We start from the raw sequence: 21,605 nt of genomic DNA on the forward strand, positions 1-21,605 counted from the left end.
TTTTCATTTCGTTTTCTTCTCATAAATAAACGAACTCCAATTTTAAAACGATAATAACACATACGTTTTACATAAACGATTTTAACGATTTCTTCCTAAAATTCCATGAAATTGTAAACAATATTGACTAACTCCACTTAATTCATAATCTTTAAGTAAAAATTTTTGAAAAATAGTTTATTGGCAAATAAAAAAATAAAAGTAAATAAAAAACCAATCAAAAATGTTAATACACGAGTCTGTAAGCCATATAGTAATTAACGCAGACGACAGTTACTTCCAATGCTAAAATGATAGAATAGAATTCATATAACATATTGAACTAATGCAGGCAAACAAATAATAAACGAAACGGGTTCATGTGTTTGTTGCTTTGCTTCTTTCATAAAATCTAAAATTGTAATATTAATAAAAACGCACGCATTTTTAGACTTTTCACGTGTCAGACGCTTAAAAGTATCGACTTTTCCATATTCTTCGTTTAATTTTTTTCTTCTCTAATTCATAGTTGGAGGAATATGAGCTTTAACAGCTGGAAAATCTGTTTTTCTACTTAAAATGGGAGTTATCGATTCCGTTAAAGAGTCAGGCACCTGGCAAGGGGGGAAAGGGAAGAAGCACACCTTTCTATCAGGTGTTGGAAAATTTTAATAAAAAGTAAAATCTTTTGTTCTTCTTTACTGAAAAAAGCTGTTTAAAAAATCTGTCTGCCATATTTCTTTATTGCTGTAGTTTATTGTTTTTTTTTAAAAAAATGATTTAAAGCTTTTGGCAACTAATATTTACTTAAAAGAAAACGCTGTATTTAAATTTTCTGAACAAAAAAAAAGAATCTATTTTCAAATATTTCTCTGTTTACAAACTAGTGCTAATTCACTATATTTAATTTTATTTAACGATAAAGCTTTCAAATTGAAAATTAGAAAGCGATTCCAAAATTCCATTCTTCATGATTATCTTATCAAACAATCGTCTTTGAAAATCGAAAACGATTCTGAAGTTTCATTGTTCATGCTAATTTTATTAAACAAACTTATTTGAAAATTAGAAAACGATTCCAAGTTCTACTATTCATGGCTGTTTCATCAAACGATCGTCTATGAAAATTAGAAAACTGTTCCAAAGCTTTGTAATTTGAGGAGTCATTTTATCAATCATTCGCATAATTTTTCTTAATTTAAAGAAATATTTAAAGACATGTACAAGATACTTTTTGGTTAATAGCTTTTTTTACCTTAAATCCTGGATAAAATTTAAGACATTTGAAATAAAAATGTAAATTGCTGAATTTTCTTTCTTTTTTTCTTCTTCAAATGATCATAAAGATTCAATAATAAAGAAAAGAAACTTAATAAAAGTTAAATGCGAAAAAAACTAATCAGAAATATTGCATTGCAGCCGATGTAAATATTTAAATTTCCAACTGTGCAAGTTAAAATGAAACATATAAAAACATTTATTATTTATGATATTTCAACATTTATTCCATCATGTTTCAAATATACAATTGTTATATTTCGAATAAATTACGGATAATTTGGATCTATGAATAACAAAGTCATTTACTTGAAATATCAGTAGAAACAAATATAACTTAGCGAGGTATTTTAAAAATATTTTGATATTTGTTTCCGAGAAAAATAGTTTTCAATAAATGAAGATAATATTCGACAATTAATTAATTTTAATTCAAACGAGAATGTGATTTTATTTGTTATTACAATCATAGCATAACATAACGCAACCATAAACAAAAATTAGTCTGATAAATTTCTCGATTAGAATTTTTAAATTATTCCCAAATATATAAGAAAATAAACAAACCATTATGACGATTTAGAAGTTTGTTATTGTTTATTATTTTAAGAAATTAGTTATGTTTTACAGATATAAATCAAAGTAATTTTATTCCTAGAAACTAACCATTTTATACATTTTTAATGGAAAATTAAATTTTTGTTCAGAAAAAAATATATTTAGTTGTTAAATTTTGCAAAAATCACTCATAAAAAAATTCAAACAATTTTAGTTCTTTCACAACTTAAGAAGGTTTGTATTAATTTTATGTTTGATAATAGTAATTTTCATACACTTTGAATTCATATTTTCTTACATATTTTCTCATCACTGTAAAAAAACAGTGTTGTTGGCATCATCTTTGGATTTGAGGTAAACTAAATAAACTGTAGTAAATAATCTAAATAGTACAGAACTATAGTTATCATAGAAAGAGTTATATAACACTGATAAAATAACAATTGTTTGAAAGAATTAGTGCAAATATATTACGTATTATAAAACTTATGCTTTAAACGAAATGCTTTTGCAATGAAGCCATATATTGATTGCTCTTGAAAATGTGTTGTTAGTAAGGAAACAAAAAATGAATAAATAAATTAGTAAAACTATATCAGTGAAAAAATAAAGAAAAATGTGACTACATGCACTAAGTAAACGAATTTTAATTTCTCTCAACACTATAAATGGCACCAAAATTTTTTCCGGAATTTCAGCATAACTAATTATTTCTAGATAAATAGCGCAAAATACGGTAGCTGGTGTACTGAACTAAATATAAATATTATTTGTAATAAAAACGAATGGTATCTAACTAATTCTGGGACATAAATTAAAAATAAGCAAAAAATAAAAATAATAAATAAAGGGACAAAAATTATCAGAGATTCGTGGACTCGTGGAACCCTTGTTAAGCTAAAGAAGATGAGAGGAAAACAATCTCTTAGTAATCAGGACAATTATGCAAAATAATTTATGTTTTGGCAAACTTATCATTAAATTGTTGTCCAAGTTTTACTTTAACTCTTAGTTCTTATGCTTATTTTTTTTATCTTATTATTTTTCTTAGCAAATTATAAAGGAAGGTATTCTGCTCTCCCACGGATGACTGTAAAAACGTTGTGTGCACAAACTTAAACTATAAAAAAATATTTTCATATAAATCTATTTTTATTTAAAAAAAAAATACTTTTTTACCTCCATCAGAAAAAATATTCCAATTAACTAAATAGATGTACTGATACAACAAAATAAAACGAAATGTTTGAGTAAATGTAGTTTTTTTAGACCACTTAATCTGCGTGTGTCAAAAAATAAGGCTTGCGTATTTCCTGCAACTTGGTTCCGAATTCAAAGACAACCGCGATATCACTTCATGCCATGCTCACCCCTAACTGTTTCTTTGATCGCAACATGTTTGACTGTCGTTGAATCTCAATTATAACGCTATCATCGGGTGCACATTGATCTTTTTTTTTCTTTATCTATCCTTGTGTGTCGCAGACCACCCCTCATCAAAAAACTTACATCTGTCGAATTTCACTTTTCTGGGAATAAGGTTGATCCCACCAGCAAACCGAGACTCAAAGTGGATTTGGACGAGCTCACCCCCCTTGTAATACAGCACCTGGCACCCCCTTTTCGCGTGTTTCTAAATGCATCGCTAACTTTCATTCTAAAAAAGATAACAATTCGAACAGTTTCAAGGTTTGGGAGGAGGCGGCTGGACACAATGTGATCTTTAGACCGAAACTGTAGAATCTCCAGAAAAAGAATCCAATGTCTCGAATTAAGAGAGAGATAGTTACCTTCCTTAACATTCTACTCAAAGACCTTCAGTGATTTCAATGGATTGCTGGACACTAGAAAACCTTCATTAAAAATAAATGAAAATACGTCGGATCATTTTCTGGAGGTATCTGAAGAGTTATCTACTATTAAATCTTTACTTAGCGTGATTTTCTTGAGAAGTTTGCAAAGAGGAATCTCACCGTTGGCGATTTGGAATTTTAAATACAAAATACATTTGGATTTTACCGATCTACTCTCATGACAGTTTGGTAAGTACATTGATATGTTTTTAATTAATCTGAGTTATGCGTACAAATCAGAAAATATTATTTCATTCTAATATAACTTAGAGGGATATTTTGACAACCTAACTCTTTAATAGACGAAAGAATCGTTAAATTAAAATTTTTGATTTTGAAATTAATTATAGTATTAAAAATAAAATAGCAAAATATACTGCTTTTGTCATTTTTTTTTACAAAAAGAAAAGTGATTTTATTTACGGAGAAAAGGTAGAGCAACAATATTTTAAAAAAGGAAAGTGCAAGTTCAGAGGAAAAGTTTAAAATAAAATGCAAATCAGCATTGCAATAAAATATAAGAATGAATTAAAACAAAAACAGAATATAAAAATAAAAAGATAAAGAGTAAAAATAAGTCAGAATAAAATCAAGAAGAAATTAGAATTGAAAAACGTCATTAAAAATAAGAAATCTGAATAGAGAGAACATAATAAAAAAAGGAGAAATTAGAAGATAATGCGAAGCAAATTATCTGAATTTCAGGCAGGGACATCGCTTTGTTGTGCTATCAGTAATTGATTGTTAATTTTAATTCCAGTTTTTAAATAACAATGAAGCTAAAAATGTAATTAGTTAAAAGTAGTTTTGCCTTTTATTCCGTCTTTGGTAAAAAAAAAATATCGCAGAATTTAATTTTGAACTCAGGGAAAAAAGAAATGGAATCTGTCCCTCAATAACTGCAAAAGTAAAAATAAAAATAATAATTTTAACTCTATTTGATCAGTCAAAAATAAAAAATGTGTTTGGGTTCATCCAAATATTTTTTTAAGCTTAATTCTACCTAGAGACATAAAGCTGAAAACAATGCTTTAAATATAAATAAAATAATTTACATTTTGCACTAGTTTCACGTTATTCCAGCGCGAAGATAAGTTTGCTTTCTTTCCGTTACAGTTTATAACCAACATTTAAAAACTGCTTGAATAATATCTTCTAAATTGAAAGAATACAAATCAGTCGAAAAAATTTATGTTCTTTTAGAAATTGTATGTTTTCGTAATATCTATTTTTGTAACTTAAAATACCACCTGTCGAAATTAAGGTAAGCATAAGCCTATATAAAGTTAGCATATTAAGTTTTTACTTTAAATAAGTTCAAGTTCCAACTCTGTGATATTCTAAAACTTTAATGGAGATAAATATTAAGCATGTATTTAGCCAAAAAGGTAGTAAATAGTGCTGACAAAATAATGTTTATTGGGAAATTTTTAAAATTTTTTCATTTCAATTTCTTAAAGCTATCCCAGTTGCAAATTTAGATTTTTATTCTAATATATAGATACAATGGATTAAAATTTTAAGGTAAGAAAAATGTCTTTATTTATATATATATAAAAAAACACTACATAAAAATATGTTTTAATTGCTTATTAAATGTGTTACTTATTATGCATTTAGGCCATGACTGCATTAAGAAAGAAATAATGTCTACCCTAACTAAGTCTAAGGAATGAAAAAAAATTAAATATCTATGAAATTGTAAAAATTTAATTATTTCATGGGCCATTTTGAAATATAATAATAAAAGGAAAAACAAAGCGGAACAAAAGAAATTAAATTTGTAAGTCAAAATTTGTTGAATCAAATTAAATTTGTTGTATTTGTATTTCTATTAGTTATTAAAACAGTACATCCAAAAAAAAAAATAAATAACTATCCTAAACGCTAACATAATTTTAGGAAATACTATATTTCATACTCGTCGATGAACAGCCGACCCAAAATTTTAGGTTTACGACTATTAATGCTCAACTCAGTTCCGTAGCCTCGTAATGTTGAACCCAACCTCTTGGATCAAGTATTTGGAGGAATTTACCTTTTGTGGAATACTTTTTGATGGAACTATCCCGCATTTGCGTTACAGGGAGAGGAAAACCCCGAAAACCTCCCAATGTTAGCCTTATGGCAAGGAGGGACTAACCCATGCTCCGTTTACCACTGAGGAAATTTTACATCAGCATTGTGTTCAGTGCAAGCCGGATGCGGAATTCGTATCGACCAGTCATCGCTAGGATTCGAACCCGGTTCATCTCATTGGAAAGCGAACGCTCTATCCCCTAAGCCATCACGATTCTAGGAAATGCTATTTTGTTTTATAGCTGTCGTTGAATAGCCGGCCCAATTTTGGATTTACATCTACTAATGTTCAAATCCGTAGCTTTGTAATTGTGAACCAAATTCAGAAGACAAGGGAACTTCTGGACCAGTTCTCCCAGAGGTATTGATATGTTATGGGAGCTTGGAGGACTTTGTGACTCCGTCAGATTTAACGTGCACCAGTCACCATTTAATACACGGGGACTCTTCGGCTGGTTGGATTTGAACTCCCGTTCTCACAGACACGAGTCTAACGCCCAACCTCAACCAGGCTATCTCGGTCCAAGGAAATACTATAGTACTGGAAAAAAAGTATTGACGTGAAGCATTAGTTGTTTGAATGAAACGTTTAAAAAGGTACAAGATTCCGTACCGGCTATACAGTGCCAAAAAAAAAAACATAACGTACGCACGTAAATAAATCAAACGGTAAAAGTCTAATGTAAAAATAAAATGGGAATCAAAAATTATCAAAAGAGGAAAGAGACCCGTATTTACTCGAAAAAGGGGTGAAAAACTCATGAGAGGGTGAAAAAAGTATTGAAAAGAATGTTACAGTACGAATCTTGCTTGGTTCTGTATGAAAAATATCATCCACAATATTTATAATTTAAATTTTGAATATCAGATTGAGAAAAGGGTGATTGTGTATTCCTTACGAACTGTGCATAATTCTGTATGATAATTATAATTTCCATTATTTACATTTTAAAATCTGAACACCAGAAATTGAAAAAAGCGATTAATAGTTTTTATGCTAATTCCACGTGGATCTGTAGGACAAATAACACTTCCAAAATTTATAAAGAAAGAAAATAAGGCAATAAGCAAAAAAAGCAACAAAAAAAAACAAACAAAAAAAGCAAGGAGAAAAAAAAAAGAAAAAAGAAAAAAATGAGAGAAAAGAAAAGCAAAGAAAAGAAAAGAAAAAAAACAAGAAAAAAAAACAATATTTTCGATTTATGTATACGCAGAATATCATTTCCCACATATATTTTAAAATCTGAATACTAAAATCGGAGAAAAAACTTAATATTTTATTGATAAAAAAAGCTATTACCTATTTGTTAAATTTGAAAGCATTTATGCAATAATTCTTTCCTATTCGAAAATCTAAGTTTTCACCAAATCTGTAAGTAATCACCAAAGAAACTGGGATAAAATAGAAATAAGTATTGCGCTTGACACCAAAAATGAGAGAAACTGGGAATACCAATAGCACTATTTAAAAAAATGATTCTAACAGTAAAAATACGATAATTAACGTGAGTGAAATAGGCAAAATTGGGAGGATGTCGATGACACTTGTTCGGGATGCGACGAAAGAAGAAAAAAAAAGCACGTGCATTTTCGCGAAATCGACAACACACTTTTTCCCCACCTTCAAAGTAAGTGAGTAGGCGAACTGCTTTTGAGATGCTCGACCAGTTGCCTACGCTAGACCAACTCATAACCTCTTTCATATTTGTTTTTCTCCCAAATCATTCTCTCCATCATTAGATCTATTCTGACCGGTAATCTTCAAACATGCATCCTAGGTATGTTAAAGATCAATTTATTACTATCGTTACCAATTAATTACTGAATGTATTATATTTGTATGAAAGTTATTAGTTTATCAGCATAGTTAGAAAAGATAGGTGCACATTAATTAATAATATTTTTTTAAAAAAAAACTGTTTCATTTCTTATATGTATTTTTCTTAAATCATTATTCAATGATTAGTTTAGTCAAACCGGTAACCCCAAAACATGCATGCTAAGTTCATAAAATATTAATTTATTAGCTTTTGGTTAATTAATTATCATTGGAATTGATACACGATTTTTGTACGAAAGATTAGTTGTCAGCATAACATAGCAAAAATATGTGTGCCTATTTATTTATAATACTACAATTATCATTATAGTTTATATACAATATTTGTATGGAAAATTTGTTAGTTATCAGCAAAACATTGCTAAAATGTGCATGTTAATTTATAATACTATAAAAAGTATGTTTCATTTCGTGTATGTATTACCTCCAAATCATTTTTCAGTCATTAGTTTTATTCAAACTGGTAACCCCAAACATGCATACTCGGCTTATACCATATCAATTTATTAACTTTTGATTAATGAATTATCATTATTATTATAGTTGAAACACAATATTTGTACGAAAGATTAATTAGTTATTAGCATTACATTGCTGAAATTCACATGCATAATAATTTATAATACAATAAAAAATTATATTTCATTACGTATATTTGTTTCCTTAAAATCATTTTTCAGTAATTAGTTTTATTCTAAACATTAACCCTAAACATTCTTGCTGGGCATGTAAAATGTCATTTTTTTAGCTTTTGAATAATGAATTATTATTATTATAGTTGATACACAATATTTGTTCGAAATATCAGTTAGTTATCAGCATAATATCATTTTTCAATCAGTTTCATTCTAACCGGTAACCCCAAACATGCATGCTAGTTATGTGAAATACTAATTTATATGGTTACGACTAATGAATTATAATTATAGTTAATAGACTATATTTGTACGAAAATTTAGTTATCAGCATAACACTGGTAAAATATGTACAGATTAATTTATAATACTAAAAGAACTGTGTTTCATTTCGTATATGTATTTCTCTCATATCATTTTTCAATCATTAGTTTTATTCTAATCGGTTACTCCGATCATGCTCGCTAGGAATGCAAGATATAAATTTATTCACTTTTGACAAATTAATTATCACTATTATTATAGTTCATACACAATATTTGTGCGAAGATTAGTTATCAGCATAACATTGTCAAAATGTGCTTATTAATTTATAATACTATAAAAACTACGCTTCATTTCGTATATGTGTTTCCTTCAAATCATTTTTTAATCATTAGTTTTATTCCAACCGGTATGTAAAATGGCATTTTTTAGCTTTTGACTAATGAATTATTATTATAGTTGATACACAATATTTATACGAAAGATAAGTTAGTTATCAGCATAATATTGCTAAAATACATGTGTATATTAATTTATACTGCTAAAAACTATGTTTCATTTTGAATATGTGTTTCCTTTACACCATTTTTCAATCATTAGTTATTCCAGCTGGTAACCCCAAACATATATGCTAGTTACGCAAAATATAATTTTTTTAGCTTTATTACGTAATTAATTATCCGTATTATTAATTTATTTAAAACAAAATATTAGTATAAAAGATAAGTTAGTTATCTACATAATACAGGTAAAAATATTATTTCTCATTAAACTATTCCAGTATAAAACTATATTTATTTCGTATGTGCGTTTCTTAAAATCATTAGTTTTCTGACCAGTAACCATTAAACATGCTTGCTAAGCATGTAAATTATTAATACAATCACTTTCAGCTAACTATTTATTGTTATCATAGTTGCTACACAATATTTGCATGAATTTATAATTAGCTTATCGACTCTAATATTAGATCAGCACATTTAAAGCAGAGTGAACCATAATCAAGTGCATCAAATAATATTATAAAAACTACGTTTTGCTATACAAATTATACAAGCAAATAAAAAATTATTCCTTAAAGAAGAGTTCCTTTAACAGTTTTAAATAAGCAGTCAATAAAACAGGTACGTTCAAACGTATTCAAACTTTTAGCGGAAAAAGGAACTATATTATATATAATTTTTTCATTTGCATTTACACATAATATGGTTCATTTTTGCCTCACAACTTAAGATTTTAGTATATTGTGAGGATATTTAGATGTAATTAAACAGTTATATGGTTTAACATTCTTGTATTATTGTTCAAAGATTATTGTTCTGATTTTGTGGTTATATTCTAGATATTTTTTTCCCCTTTATGGAATAGAGTCAATAGTACGAATTAAATAAATTGTGCAAAATTAAGTTTATCAGTGGAGTTAGTTTTGAAAAAATTTTATAGAATTAATATTGATTTTAGAAATAAGAAATGTTTGAATTCTTTTAGATATTTTAACAGGCATAGAACCCTTGTATCGTCCAAATTAGATGCGTCTCTCATGCGGTCTTAAGATACATGTTAATAAGAAAGTATATTCACTTGATTACACAGTAATATAGTGCATTTGTATCAATACAAAACAATATCACGATTACAGTGATATTCCATGCCACTTGTTAGTGAAAATTGGTCCACCTAATTATCAGATAGTTTAGAATTTTTTTTATCCTTCTCTTTAACCATAGATTGAGACTGGTCTACCTGATTAACAGATAATTTACATTATTGTTTTAGCTCCCATCTTATTCTTAGATTATATTAATCAGGCTTCCTCATGAGGTATACTAATTCATAAATTATTAAATTACTTTGAATTTGAGGTGCCAAGAAGCTTCATAAAATTATACTTCTTCAAAATTTAAAATGTTGTACATTTATATCACAACCTACTTAAATGAATTTTTTTTCATGATTTTTGCGTGATGATATTTAGAGCCTATACAAAAATTCGACATATGCCTATGAAGTTCAAATATTTAACACTTACTAAAACAAGCTATTGTCAAATGTTGTAATTTGGAGAAGCTGTCTGCGGGGGATAGAGCATTCGCCTCCCAATAAGGGAACCCAGGTTCGAATTCCAATGAAGGCTGGTTGATACGATTTCTGTTCCCTGCTCGCTCCGATCACAGTGCTGACGTAAAATATCCTAAAATCCATCACCAACCCAAAAATAATCAAAATATTCTATATAAAAGAAACGGACCAACCTGAATAACTTTTGATCTAATAATCGGTTCTTCACATTCTAAGACTCTTTCTTAATGGTTCGGGAAGGTGACCTCAACTATGTGAATTAATTAGTGGCAGACGATATTTTAAGTTTCAAAATCAGACACAAAAATGTACTTCTCTGAATAAACTTACCTTTTTTTTTTAACGGATTCAGATCAATCTGGATCAGCAGCAATCTGGGAAATATGGTCCTGGTAGTTTAGAGAGTAGTCCAAAGTTGGGACCCCTTATTGTTAATTTGACCTTTTTTGCGTATTTCATTATATCTTAAGAACTTTTTAAGCGAATTGAAAATTTTTTCACACAATTATAAAGTTAGTTTATTCGAAGATAATTTCACTCAAAAAATAAACTATAGTAAATATTTTTTTTTATCATTTTATTTAATAATAGTCGATAATATGTTGAATTCTAAGGTTTACAATTTTATACGTAATTTCAAAGTACGTAATTTTACATGGCAAAATACAAAATTTGAGTGAAATCGTTTCTGAGAAATTGAATTATAAGGAAGTCGTTTATTTGAAACTCAATTTCCCAGAAACTGTTCAACCGATTTCTCTCAAATTTTGTAGTTTGCCATGTAAAATTACATACTTTGAAATGATGCAAAAATTACATATCTTTATATTCAAACTCTTTTCGATTATTATTAAAGGAAATAACGAAAAAAAATTTGCTAAAATTTATTTTTTTGCATACGATTTATCTTTGGATAAACGTATTTTATAATTGTTTACAAAAAAGTTTTCAATTTTTCAAGAAAACTCTTGAAATATGGCGAAATACGCAAAAAGTAAAATTATCATTAAGAGTTTCAAACTATGGATCGCTTTCCTGACCAAACTATGGGACCATATTTCTTAGTTGCGGCTATCTCATATTTTGGGGGTCCAAAATCCGAATACGTCGAAAAAAAGGCATGTTTATTCAGAAATAAGACGTTTTTTGTGTTTGATTTCATAACTTAAAATATCGTCTGCACTAAATAACTAGCATATTTCAGGAACTCCTTCGTACCATTAAAATTGAGTTCTAAAACGTGAAGATCCGATCATTGGATCGTAAGTTATTCAGTGTGGTTTTTTTTTTTTGGCGCACTGTACATTATAATTCTGTTTTATAATTGTGTAAAAATTAATATCAAATAGCTAATATATTTTTATAAAATGTAAAAATATTTAAAGCAATTAATATCTAACTATTGCTGTGGATTTAAAATATTCTTTTCTTTGATTTGGCATTTAACTCACCTAGTTATTGCCGACTCGAAATATTAAACTGTGCTAATTGAAATAAAATGCTGCTAGTTAAATAGATGATATATTTGAGGTTTCAATGTTACAACATGTGTGAATAACTAATTATTAAATGACGAGTCACTCAGAGTAGATGATTCTTTTTTCATCGAACTTTCGAAGTTTTTTTCCTCCATTTTTTATCTTGTAAGTAAGGACATTCTCAGAGAAATCGGTTCAAAGTTGAACTAAATTAAGATTGCTGAGATATTTTGGTAACGGTATTATGGTTCATCTCACTCTTAAATTTTTAACAGTATAGGCATAAGAACAAAAACCAACTTTTTTTCCTCACACAATACGATTTTTGCTTTTGATTAATTAATCTTTCTTGAAAGTAACATACTTAATAAAGCATATTAATGAGAAATATTTAAAATATTAAAAAAAGTTTACAAAATAATTGTTTTGTTTGTCATGGAAACTTCATTTATTGCACTAATTTTTAAGATCTTTTTATTTTATTTGGAATAATTATTTAAATAAAACTGCGTTTCCGGCTTATTTCAGATTGGGTTTAACTGTAAAATAAAAATAATACAGTGAGTAAACTTCATTTATTGCTCAAATTTTTAAGATCTTTTTATTTTTACTTGGCATAATTATTTAAATAAAGCTGCGTTTGAGGCTTATATCACATTGGGCGTAACTGTCAATTAAAAATAATACAGGGAGTAAATTAGAAATAAACTGTTGTCTTAAAACTATGGCTGATACATATTTTTCTATTAAAAAAAGTCGGCTTTAAAAACAAAATTGATTTGCCCTAAATTTTGATGAAAGTAAAGTTATGAAATGAAAAGTTTTCTACTAATTTAAATTTTCTCGCGGTTAAAAGAAATATTATTGCATGATGAACAATGATTTTCTTTGTTAAAATGTAGGTTAAAACAACTTAAATACACACATTTTTTTTTAACTATTTTTCTTAAGAGTTGTTTTCTTTTTTATGTTGCTTCAGTTCATCGAAAACATAAATAAATTTTAAGGTCTTTTTTTCAAGCTGGAAGTCTTCTGCTTTTTCCGTTTTAAAATGTACATGTTCAAAAAAATATTTCTTCTCTACTTCTTTAATTTGTATTTACGATTTTTTATTGCTATATTTCGTAGGCATTTAAATAAATGATATTAATGTAAAACCTCTCATAAAATTTGTTTTATAATTCAATACTTTATTATATTTATTTATATATACATTTAAATAACTTGCATGCAAATCATACAAAATAATTTTTTTAGAAAAAAACATATGCTTATTAATGATAATGATACATAATTGAGACAATCTTTTTTTTAAAACTATAAGCTTAAACTCACACGAATGAGACTGATTCACCATTTGACTTGACATAAGAGGTTGTCAAAAAATATACGATTGAAAATAATAATGATACATAATTTCCCACCTGAGTATCTTTAATTAGAAAAGTTGAAGTTCGCAAAATGGCATTGATACATAAGTCTACACAAGAGATAATTTTTTAAAAATACGTATTTGAAAATGACAATGAGATATAATTTCCCACTAGAGTATCTTTTCTTAATAATACATAAGGTGTAATTCGTCATAATGTTTTCTGAAAATATGTGCTTAAAAATTACAATAATACATAGTTTTCCATGAAAATATCTGTCCTTAAAATTTAAGATGATATTCATATAAATGATGAAAATAGAGAGTCAATTCTTTGAAAGCATACCTAAACTTTGAAAGCATTTTTCTTCAAGGTATCCAACTAGTTTCAACAAATTTTTTTCAATATTAATATAAAATTTTAAAAAACTAGTTTGCTTATTATATATTATAAAAACTTATAAGACTAGCAAAGAATTATTATTGTGAAGGGTCATTTTTAAGTAAAAATAAAGAAACTTTTTTCATATAAGCCAAACACTGTAAAAAAAATTATATCACCTAAAACAAAAAATCCTTTGAGTAATTCATTTAAAATGATATCAACTCTGTTTTGAACTATTATCTTAAAAGCAAGTGAATATACTGTTAAGTTAGGGATCAATGTAGTTAAAAAAAGAAAATTTTTAAAAATTTCCGCACTTGACTTAGCGAAAAAACATGTATAAAATATGAAATTCTACTTTTTTCTCTTAGTCTGTTCGAAACATGTAGGGGAGAGGGAGGCACATGTGAATAAATTTTTTCATTTCTTCATTTTTCAAAAAATATCATCAATTTCTCACAGTGAAGAAGTTCATATGTTTAAATAGTCTTTTCTTAGTCTTATGGAATTTTTTGAGATTTTTCAATAAAATATTTCTTTACTTTATGATATTTTAGAAAAATGACTTCAATTGTTCACATGTGCCCCTATTGGGGGCACATGTGAACATGCCTGGGGCACATATGAACAAGATTAAAAACAAAGCAATCATCATATTTCAAAGAAAAAAATCGTTAATATGACAGATATAGATACGCATTATACTGAAGGGGTTGTAGCTTACTATGTGAATTTAAATTGTACAGCAGTACTGTCAATAAGAAAATAATTTTTCAGTTGTACAATAATTTTTCCGCTGTAGGGTTTTTCTCAACTTCATGTTCCTCAGGAGTTGTAATGGGCCTTTTTCTTTCTTCTCTAATACTCTGTCATGTTTTTTTTTTCATTTTTTCTATCTTTTCATTTGTAGCTTTAGCAATTCTATCTTTCTCAGGTGTATCACTTAATAAACGTGATGCGTGATCAATCATTTAATAAAAAAAAATTTAAAGAAAAGATTGATAAATTAATTATGGAAAATTAAATAATAATAATTTTAAATGCATGCACATTTTTTAAACTTATAATATTATGAGGATAAAAATCTTAATACTATGTAGGGGCACATGTGAACTGTTCATATCTGCCCCAGATGTTTTGCTCACAAGTGCCCCATCATCCTACTTAAACCTAACTTGAAAAATAAAGAATTTTTAATTGAGAAAAAAAAAATAACTGTGATAAACTTACCTGAATGTTCATATAATGGTCTGAAATAGTTAATTTTAGTTTATTAGTTGATTTATACTATGCTATGATTTATACTATACTTCACTTGAAGAAGCGAGTGATTATAATATATAAAACACCAGCTGATACATAGAAATTGTCAGCAAAATGTCTCATTGTTTTGCAGAGAGGTAGAACTAGTACTGCCATCAATTGAAAATTTTTCGCGATTTTTTATTTCAAATCATATTGGTAAAACATACCATGTTCACATGTGCCCCCTGTTCACATGTGCCCCCTGTTCACATGTGCCCCCTGTTCACATATGCCCCCTCTCCCCTATGTTATTATCATAATATTATGTATCATATTTTAATTATATCTATTCTCACATATTATGTATTATATCTATTATCGTAACTTATGTATCATATTTTACTATGTTCATATTATGTATCATATTTTAAGTGGTGTGAAATGTGCAAAAATCTTATTTTGAGATAACGCATTTAAACACTTAAAATGAGTCTGTCCTTCGTTATCACCTTGCACAAAAACGGGTATAGCTTTGTAAATAAAAGGAGTACAAACAATAGTAAAATATTTTTAGAAAGCTAAGAGTACAGGAATGTAAATTTATAATAAACTCAATATCAAAAACATTCCAAACTAATTATGTTTTGACACTAGTTAGATACCTTAAAATGTTTTTAAAGTTCATTAAAAAAATTTGAAAGTGGTAAATAAAATTTAAGCTATTATTAAATTCATATGAATTTATTGCAAACTTAATTTGATGCAAAATTAAATTCAGTTTATTATTTCTATTTGTCCTTTTTATAACAACATAAATGAAAGATTTTCTTAAAGCTTCAAAACGGAAGAACAAAACTGTCTAAGTTATTTTGTAGTAATAATTCAAGGATGTCCTTGCTGCATAGTTATGGCTATAAGAATTAAGTGCTCTTTTGTTGTTTTTTTCTTGCCTTGTACCCTTTAAGTCAATCTTTGGGTGAAAATTTTTTTCATGTCTTAAACACAGGTTGTATATTAATTTTACTTTTCCTTAATAATATCTTCCAAATCTTTGTGGCTTCGTGCGAAACTTTCTTCCTTAACGGATATATAGTTTGGAAATCCTAATTTCAAACACGAAACTTTTTTCTTAATTGTCGTTTTTCATTCAATTTTTCAATTGCACGTTAAGATTCGTGTAACCGATCAGAAAATGATGAAATACTTCAAAATTACTTTGCTTTTAAACTAATTTAGGAGAGCTGTTATTTTGACCAAAAATCACATTTTTTTTTTATTTATAGTAATATTGAAACTAAAAGATCTCTGAAACAATTTTCATAGCTAATTACCCCTAAATTAGTTAGTTACTTTACTATTGAAACAGCCGTATACAGTTGTATTTTATAGACTAGTTTTAATGGTTAGAATAATAGTATAGGCTAATTCATTAAAATAAGTTTCTAATTCAAACTACCCTATTTAATACTATTAAAAAAAGCTACTTTGAATATTTTAAATGAGTTTTAAATAAAAACTAATTGTACACAATATGAATATATAGAGGAACTATTCATTTTTGAATTGCTCTATTGTTTAAAGGGAATACTTAAGGTTTTTTTTTTAACTGCAACAATAACCTCTCTTTTTACACGAACAACCGTTAAGTACAACCGAGAACGAATTTGCATCAGCAGATTTGACTCACTGAGAAAGAATATAAATAGTATACAATTTATAAATAAAAAATGTATTTTATTGCAAAATAAAATAAAACGAAACACCTTGATAAACTTATGATGAAGTGATAAAATTTTCGTTCCCAAAGTATCGATCCCAAGTTGCATTCCTAAACCTACGTTCTCAACCCTTTATTCTCGAATTCTAAAAAAATCAGCTATTTAAAACTTGATTTCTCAGGAACTATTCGTTCAATTTCGTAAAAATTTTTTATTTTGCCATGTAAAATTACATTTCTCAAAATTATGTAAAAATTTCTATACCTTACAATTCAAAATTTTCCGACGATTATTAAATAAAATTATAAAAAAATAATAAAATGTTATTAAAATTTATTTTTTGTGTGGTTTTATACTTGGATAATTGAATTTTAATTGCGAGCAAAATTTTATCAATTCGCATAATAAGTTCTCAATATATGGTGAAAGTAAAATTAACATTTAGGGGTCCAAACTTTTATTCGCTCTCCTGACCAAACAATTAAGACCTTTTTCCCAGATTGCGGCTATTCCCAACATTTTGGAAGTCAGAATTCATAATCCATCGGAAAAAAAAGTAATGTTTATTTTGAGAAAGTACGCTTTTGTGTGATAAATAAATATTGTAATCAACAAATAAATATTGTGTGTACTAACTAGTCACACCCTCCAACCTTTAAGGTTGAGTTCTAGTACGAGAAGATCCAATCCTTAGATCAAAAGTGATTTAGGGTGTTTCGTTCTTATTTGTGCATTGTGCATTTGAAAAGTCAATGCTTGCCTTAACAAAGAAAAAAAAAAGTTTGTCTGATTATATAAGCGAATAACTACAGGCAGTAACGCAGATATTTCTTAATATAATTTTTTTGAGAATATCGCGTTTAATTTTAATTGAAAATTGTCCTGAAAAAATTTCTGGAATATTTTTATATTAAAAAACATGCAAAAAAAGGAAAAATAAAAAAGAATTCACTTTTGCTAACTTCAGAAAAGAATAAAATTTTAAATATACATTTTATATCTGAAGTCTTGAGCTGAAAATTGAAGAAAGCTGAAAATTGAAAATTGAAGCGAATTGAGCTGAATTGAGCTGAAAATTGAAAAAAATTGTTCCTGTTATGAGTTCAGCCAACTTGAAAAATGCAGCTTCCAAAAATAAGCCTTTGAAGTTCGTTAGACAAACCGTTCAGAGCTGCTCAGAAATTCGAACTTCTTAGACATTTTTCCTTGTCATAAAACTTTAGGTGCATCATTTTAGAGTGCAAAAACACCCACTAAGTTTTTTTTTCTTCAAAATCTCAGAGTGGCTTTTTCCCTTAACTAACGACTTCAAGTAAACTGTTTTTAAGTACAGAAGTCTCACCTAATGTTGAAAGAAATAATCTTACTCTACATGCATTCATTTTAGCCACAAGAAATAAAAATTGAATACGTTATCACGATTACAATATTACAATTTCTTTTTGTGCTCATTAATGATGGCTAGTGCAAGTTCAAAGGCCACATTTATTCACATCCTGATTGAGGATAGACAAGCCCCGCAGCATTTTAAGCCCACGCCACTTCGTTGCCGCCTCCGTCAAACCAAGGTCAGAAAATCTTACCAGCCATTTACTGCCTTGCAAGGGCGGTCATATACCTTCAATTTCTTTCGGAAAATTTTTTTTAGATCGGAAAGTTCTAGGAATTTAAAGCTAATGTTTGTCCTATTTTTTTAATGGATATCATTTAAGTAAATGGGAATTAACAGATCAAAAGTGATTTTTTAAAAATCCATCGTTGTGTCTACATTGTTGCAAAGAATGGACAGCTATTTGGCAATTGGATTGCTTTCGAGTACATGGTTGCATTTTGAAAAATAATAAAATACCCTATCTTTTTGAGAATTTATATCCAGTACAAATCTTTATTTCATGAACAATGCTGAACAGCTGATTTACATTATAATGAAAAATAACTCAGAAGCTCGTAGCACTGTTAGCATATATGACTTTAGAGTCCAGTTTATCTATAACGTTTAATTCAGTAATCTTATTCTTTATTTTATAACCGTTGTTGAACAACGGACCCAATTTTACGGGTTTACGACTACTAATATTCAACTTAGTAGCCTTGTAATTTTGAACCCAATCCAGAAGACAAGGGAATTCCTGGATCGAGTATTGGGAGAAATTTGCCTTCTTGGAGATTTTTGATATTTGATAGATTATTCCTACTTGTTTTTCACCACTTTATTTACATTGTTATTTGTTGACAGCAATATTTTACTTCAAAATGATTTATGAGGTCCCCAATTTATTTTTTAACTTTAGACGCTTATATTTTGTTTGTAATAAAATGCTTTTGCTCTTATAACGGCTCTCCGTTGCTATTATTTCCTTTTTCGTTTATCATTTTTAAATTATAATATCTCAAAACTGAAAATTGGTGCCTGATATAATGATACATAACAATGTTTTATTATGTGGAGAGAATCAAATTCCTTGTTTTATTTTAACAAAAACAATTGTTTAGCAATTCCACGAAAATTAAAATTGAAAAATAATTATCGTAAACAAATTAAAATCCATGCAACCTCGAAGTACTCTAAACAGAAAAAGGAGAAAAAATTGTTTTTAACCTGTGGATTTTCTTGCTCTGCAATAATTGTATGTACATAATTAAAATCTATCAAAGTCTGAGGTTAATAGAAAACTATTTTCACAACAAAAGCGAGATCCAGCTTTGATTCCTTTAATATTTTTCTTTGCATATTCAATATTTTTTTTGTATATTCAATATTTTTATTATTAAAAAAATAAAAAAAGTACTCGCATTAACGCACAATTTATTTCGTTTGTCTTGTGCTAAAAAATACCAAAGAAAATTAATAGTTTACCGTGATATTGATCCGAAATATTTATCCTCCTTTTAATTATTAATTGTTTAATTTCTCTCCAAGAGTTCGCTTTAAAAGTTAACTATATGACATACAAAACCATATAACATATTTGAAGAGTGCTATAAACTGTATTATAATTTCTTATCAAAAATCGTTTAATTTCTCTCAGAGAGTTAGCTTACAAAGTTTATTGCATATCGTACAAACCATGTAACATATTTAAAAAGTGAAATAAACTGCATTCTAATTTCTAATTAAAAATCACTTAATTTCTCTCCGAGAGTTAGCTTCAAAAGCTTACTATTCAACATACAAGACAAAACATATTTTAAGAGTGCAATAAACTGCATTCTTATCATTCATTTAAGGGGCAGAATGCGAATGAGCTTAAATTATTTAGTAAGGCAATGAATCTTAAAGCAAAGTTTAGACTGATTCATCGTGACAGAGCGAATTTGTCGATGGATGATAACTAGTTGCCAGATTCTGTTGTTAATATATTTTGTAAAACGATCTTTGCACTTTCAGTCTGGCGCCTATCTACAATCTCAAATGGCTTCGAAGTAATTTCTAGTTCCTTGAGGGCCGGGGAAAAAAGTGCTCGCGCGTGATAAATTAGTTTCTCAGACAAATTAAGGATGATTATTAAATAACTATATCTCATTTGTATTTATTAAGTAAATGGAATGCTTTCATTAGGCCTTATCTTTGAAACTGCATGGATTGTACACAATCAGTAAAAGAAATCTAGTTAATTTTGATCGGTACTATGAGAACCTTTATGCGGCGTAAATTTAATGCAACTTTAATAAAGTTTAACCCTTTGACGCAAATGGAACACCGATGTCCCATTTAAATATTTTTTTCTGACGTTATAATTACAAGAAAAAAAATATTTTGGTATTTGTTAATTATTAAAAATCAATCTAACAGTTACTGAAAAAATCTGTTAAATTATCGGAATTATATTTGCACTAAAATATAAAATCCAAAATAGTAGTTTGAAACTTTTTTTTCATTCATATTCAAAAATTTATCAATAATTGATATTATAAATTAAAGAAATTTTATTTATGAAATACTGTTTCTATTAGATCTAGCTAACTGTAAATAAGTAGGAATTCCAAAAACTACTGTTTTGGAATAAGCCGTGTCTGAAATTTTCTACATTTAACGCAGAAAAAGACATCGATGTTTAATGCAATATTTCATAACCACAATTTATTGAAACTAATTATAATATTTGCTACGTATTTTGACTTAAATTAAAACAAAATAATGAAAAAAGTATGAAAAATATGTCGTAGCTAAATAAATATTTCAACGCAATTTTTATCTGCAATTGCTTTGTTCCTTACAGGTTTCGAATTATTCTTTTAACTGTTCTGCTTGAGTTATGGCTTCAAGTATTGATGTCCTCCACAGAAATGGTCGAAGTTCCAATAATTGGACGAAAAACTCAAAGAATTGTATCGAGAGTTACTCGAGGACTGAGATTACACAAAAGACAACTTGGACGATTCACTCAACATTTGAAACCTGCAAAAGAAATCGATCCTATACCTGAAGGACCTAAGGTTCGTATGCCTAGAATATCAGCTGATGAGATGAAAAAATATATAGAACAAGCTTCAGAAGTGGTACGAGTAAGAATGGAAAGTACAGAACCAAGCATTTACAGAAGTGGTAAGCGCAATTTCATTAATCTCTTCACTGCATAAGTATAAAGGAATACAGCAAAAAAAATATTTAACAGTTACCTACATAAGTTATATGAAGATAAACAAAATATGAATTGTACTGCCAGGGACTAATAATTTTAGGTACTCATACGTGGAACTCCGGTTTTAACTAAGTAAAAGAATATAAATATTTCAAATGTTAAATTGCACCTAAAATAGGAACAAACATGCATATTGTTATATTTTTTAAATAAAATGATGAATGGCTTTAATAATTATTTAGAAAACAAAATAAATTTA

General features: G+C 27.8%; 1 protein-coding gene and 1 long non-coding RNA gene across 3 annotated transcripts in view; one reads left to right on the plus strand and one right to left on the minus strand.

Moving 5' to 3' along the window:
- LOC122269268 (uncharacterized) overlaps positions 1-21,605 on the minus strand; it is a 76,785-nt gene that overhangs the window by 24,195 nt on the left and 30,985 nt on the right. The window lies entirely within an intron of this gene.
- LOC107451515 (uncharacterized) overlaps positions 3,470-21,605 on the plus strand; it is a 68,557-nt gene continuing 50,421 nt past the window's right edge. The window contains exons 1-2 of one of the 2 annotated variants that reach the window (XM_071187817.1): positions 3,470-3,857; positions 20,984-21,309. In XM_071187817.1, the coding sequence (XP_071043918.1) occupies positions 3,847-3,857; positions 20,984-21,309 (337 nt within the window). In that variant the 5' untranslated portion in view covers positions 3,470-3,846. Of the gene's footprint in view, positions 3,858-7,376; positions 7,526-20,983; positions 21,310-21,605 lie in introns of those variants that run through there. The other variant, XM_043041482.2, reaches the window with a different exon arrangement.

Source organism: Parasteatoda tepidariorum, chromosome X1 (assembly GCF_043381705.1).
Source record: "Parasteatoda tepidariorum isolate YZ-2023 chromosome X1, CAS_Ptep_4.0, whole genome shotgun sequence".
NCBI lineage: Eukaryota > Metazoa > Arthropoda > Arachnida > Araneae > Theridiidae > Parasteatoda > Parasteatoda tepidariorum.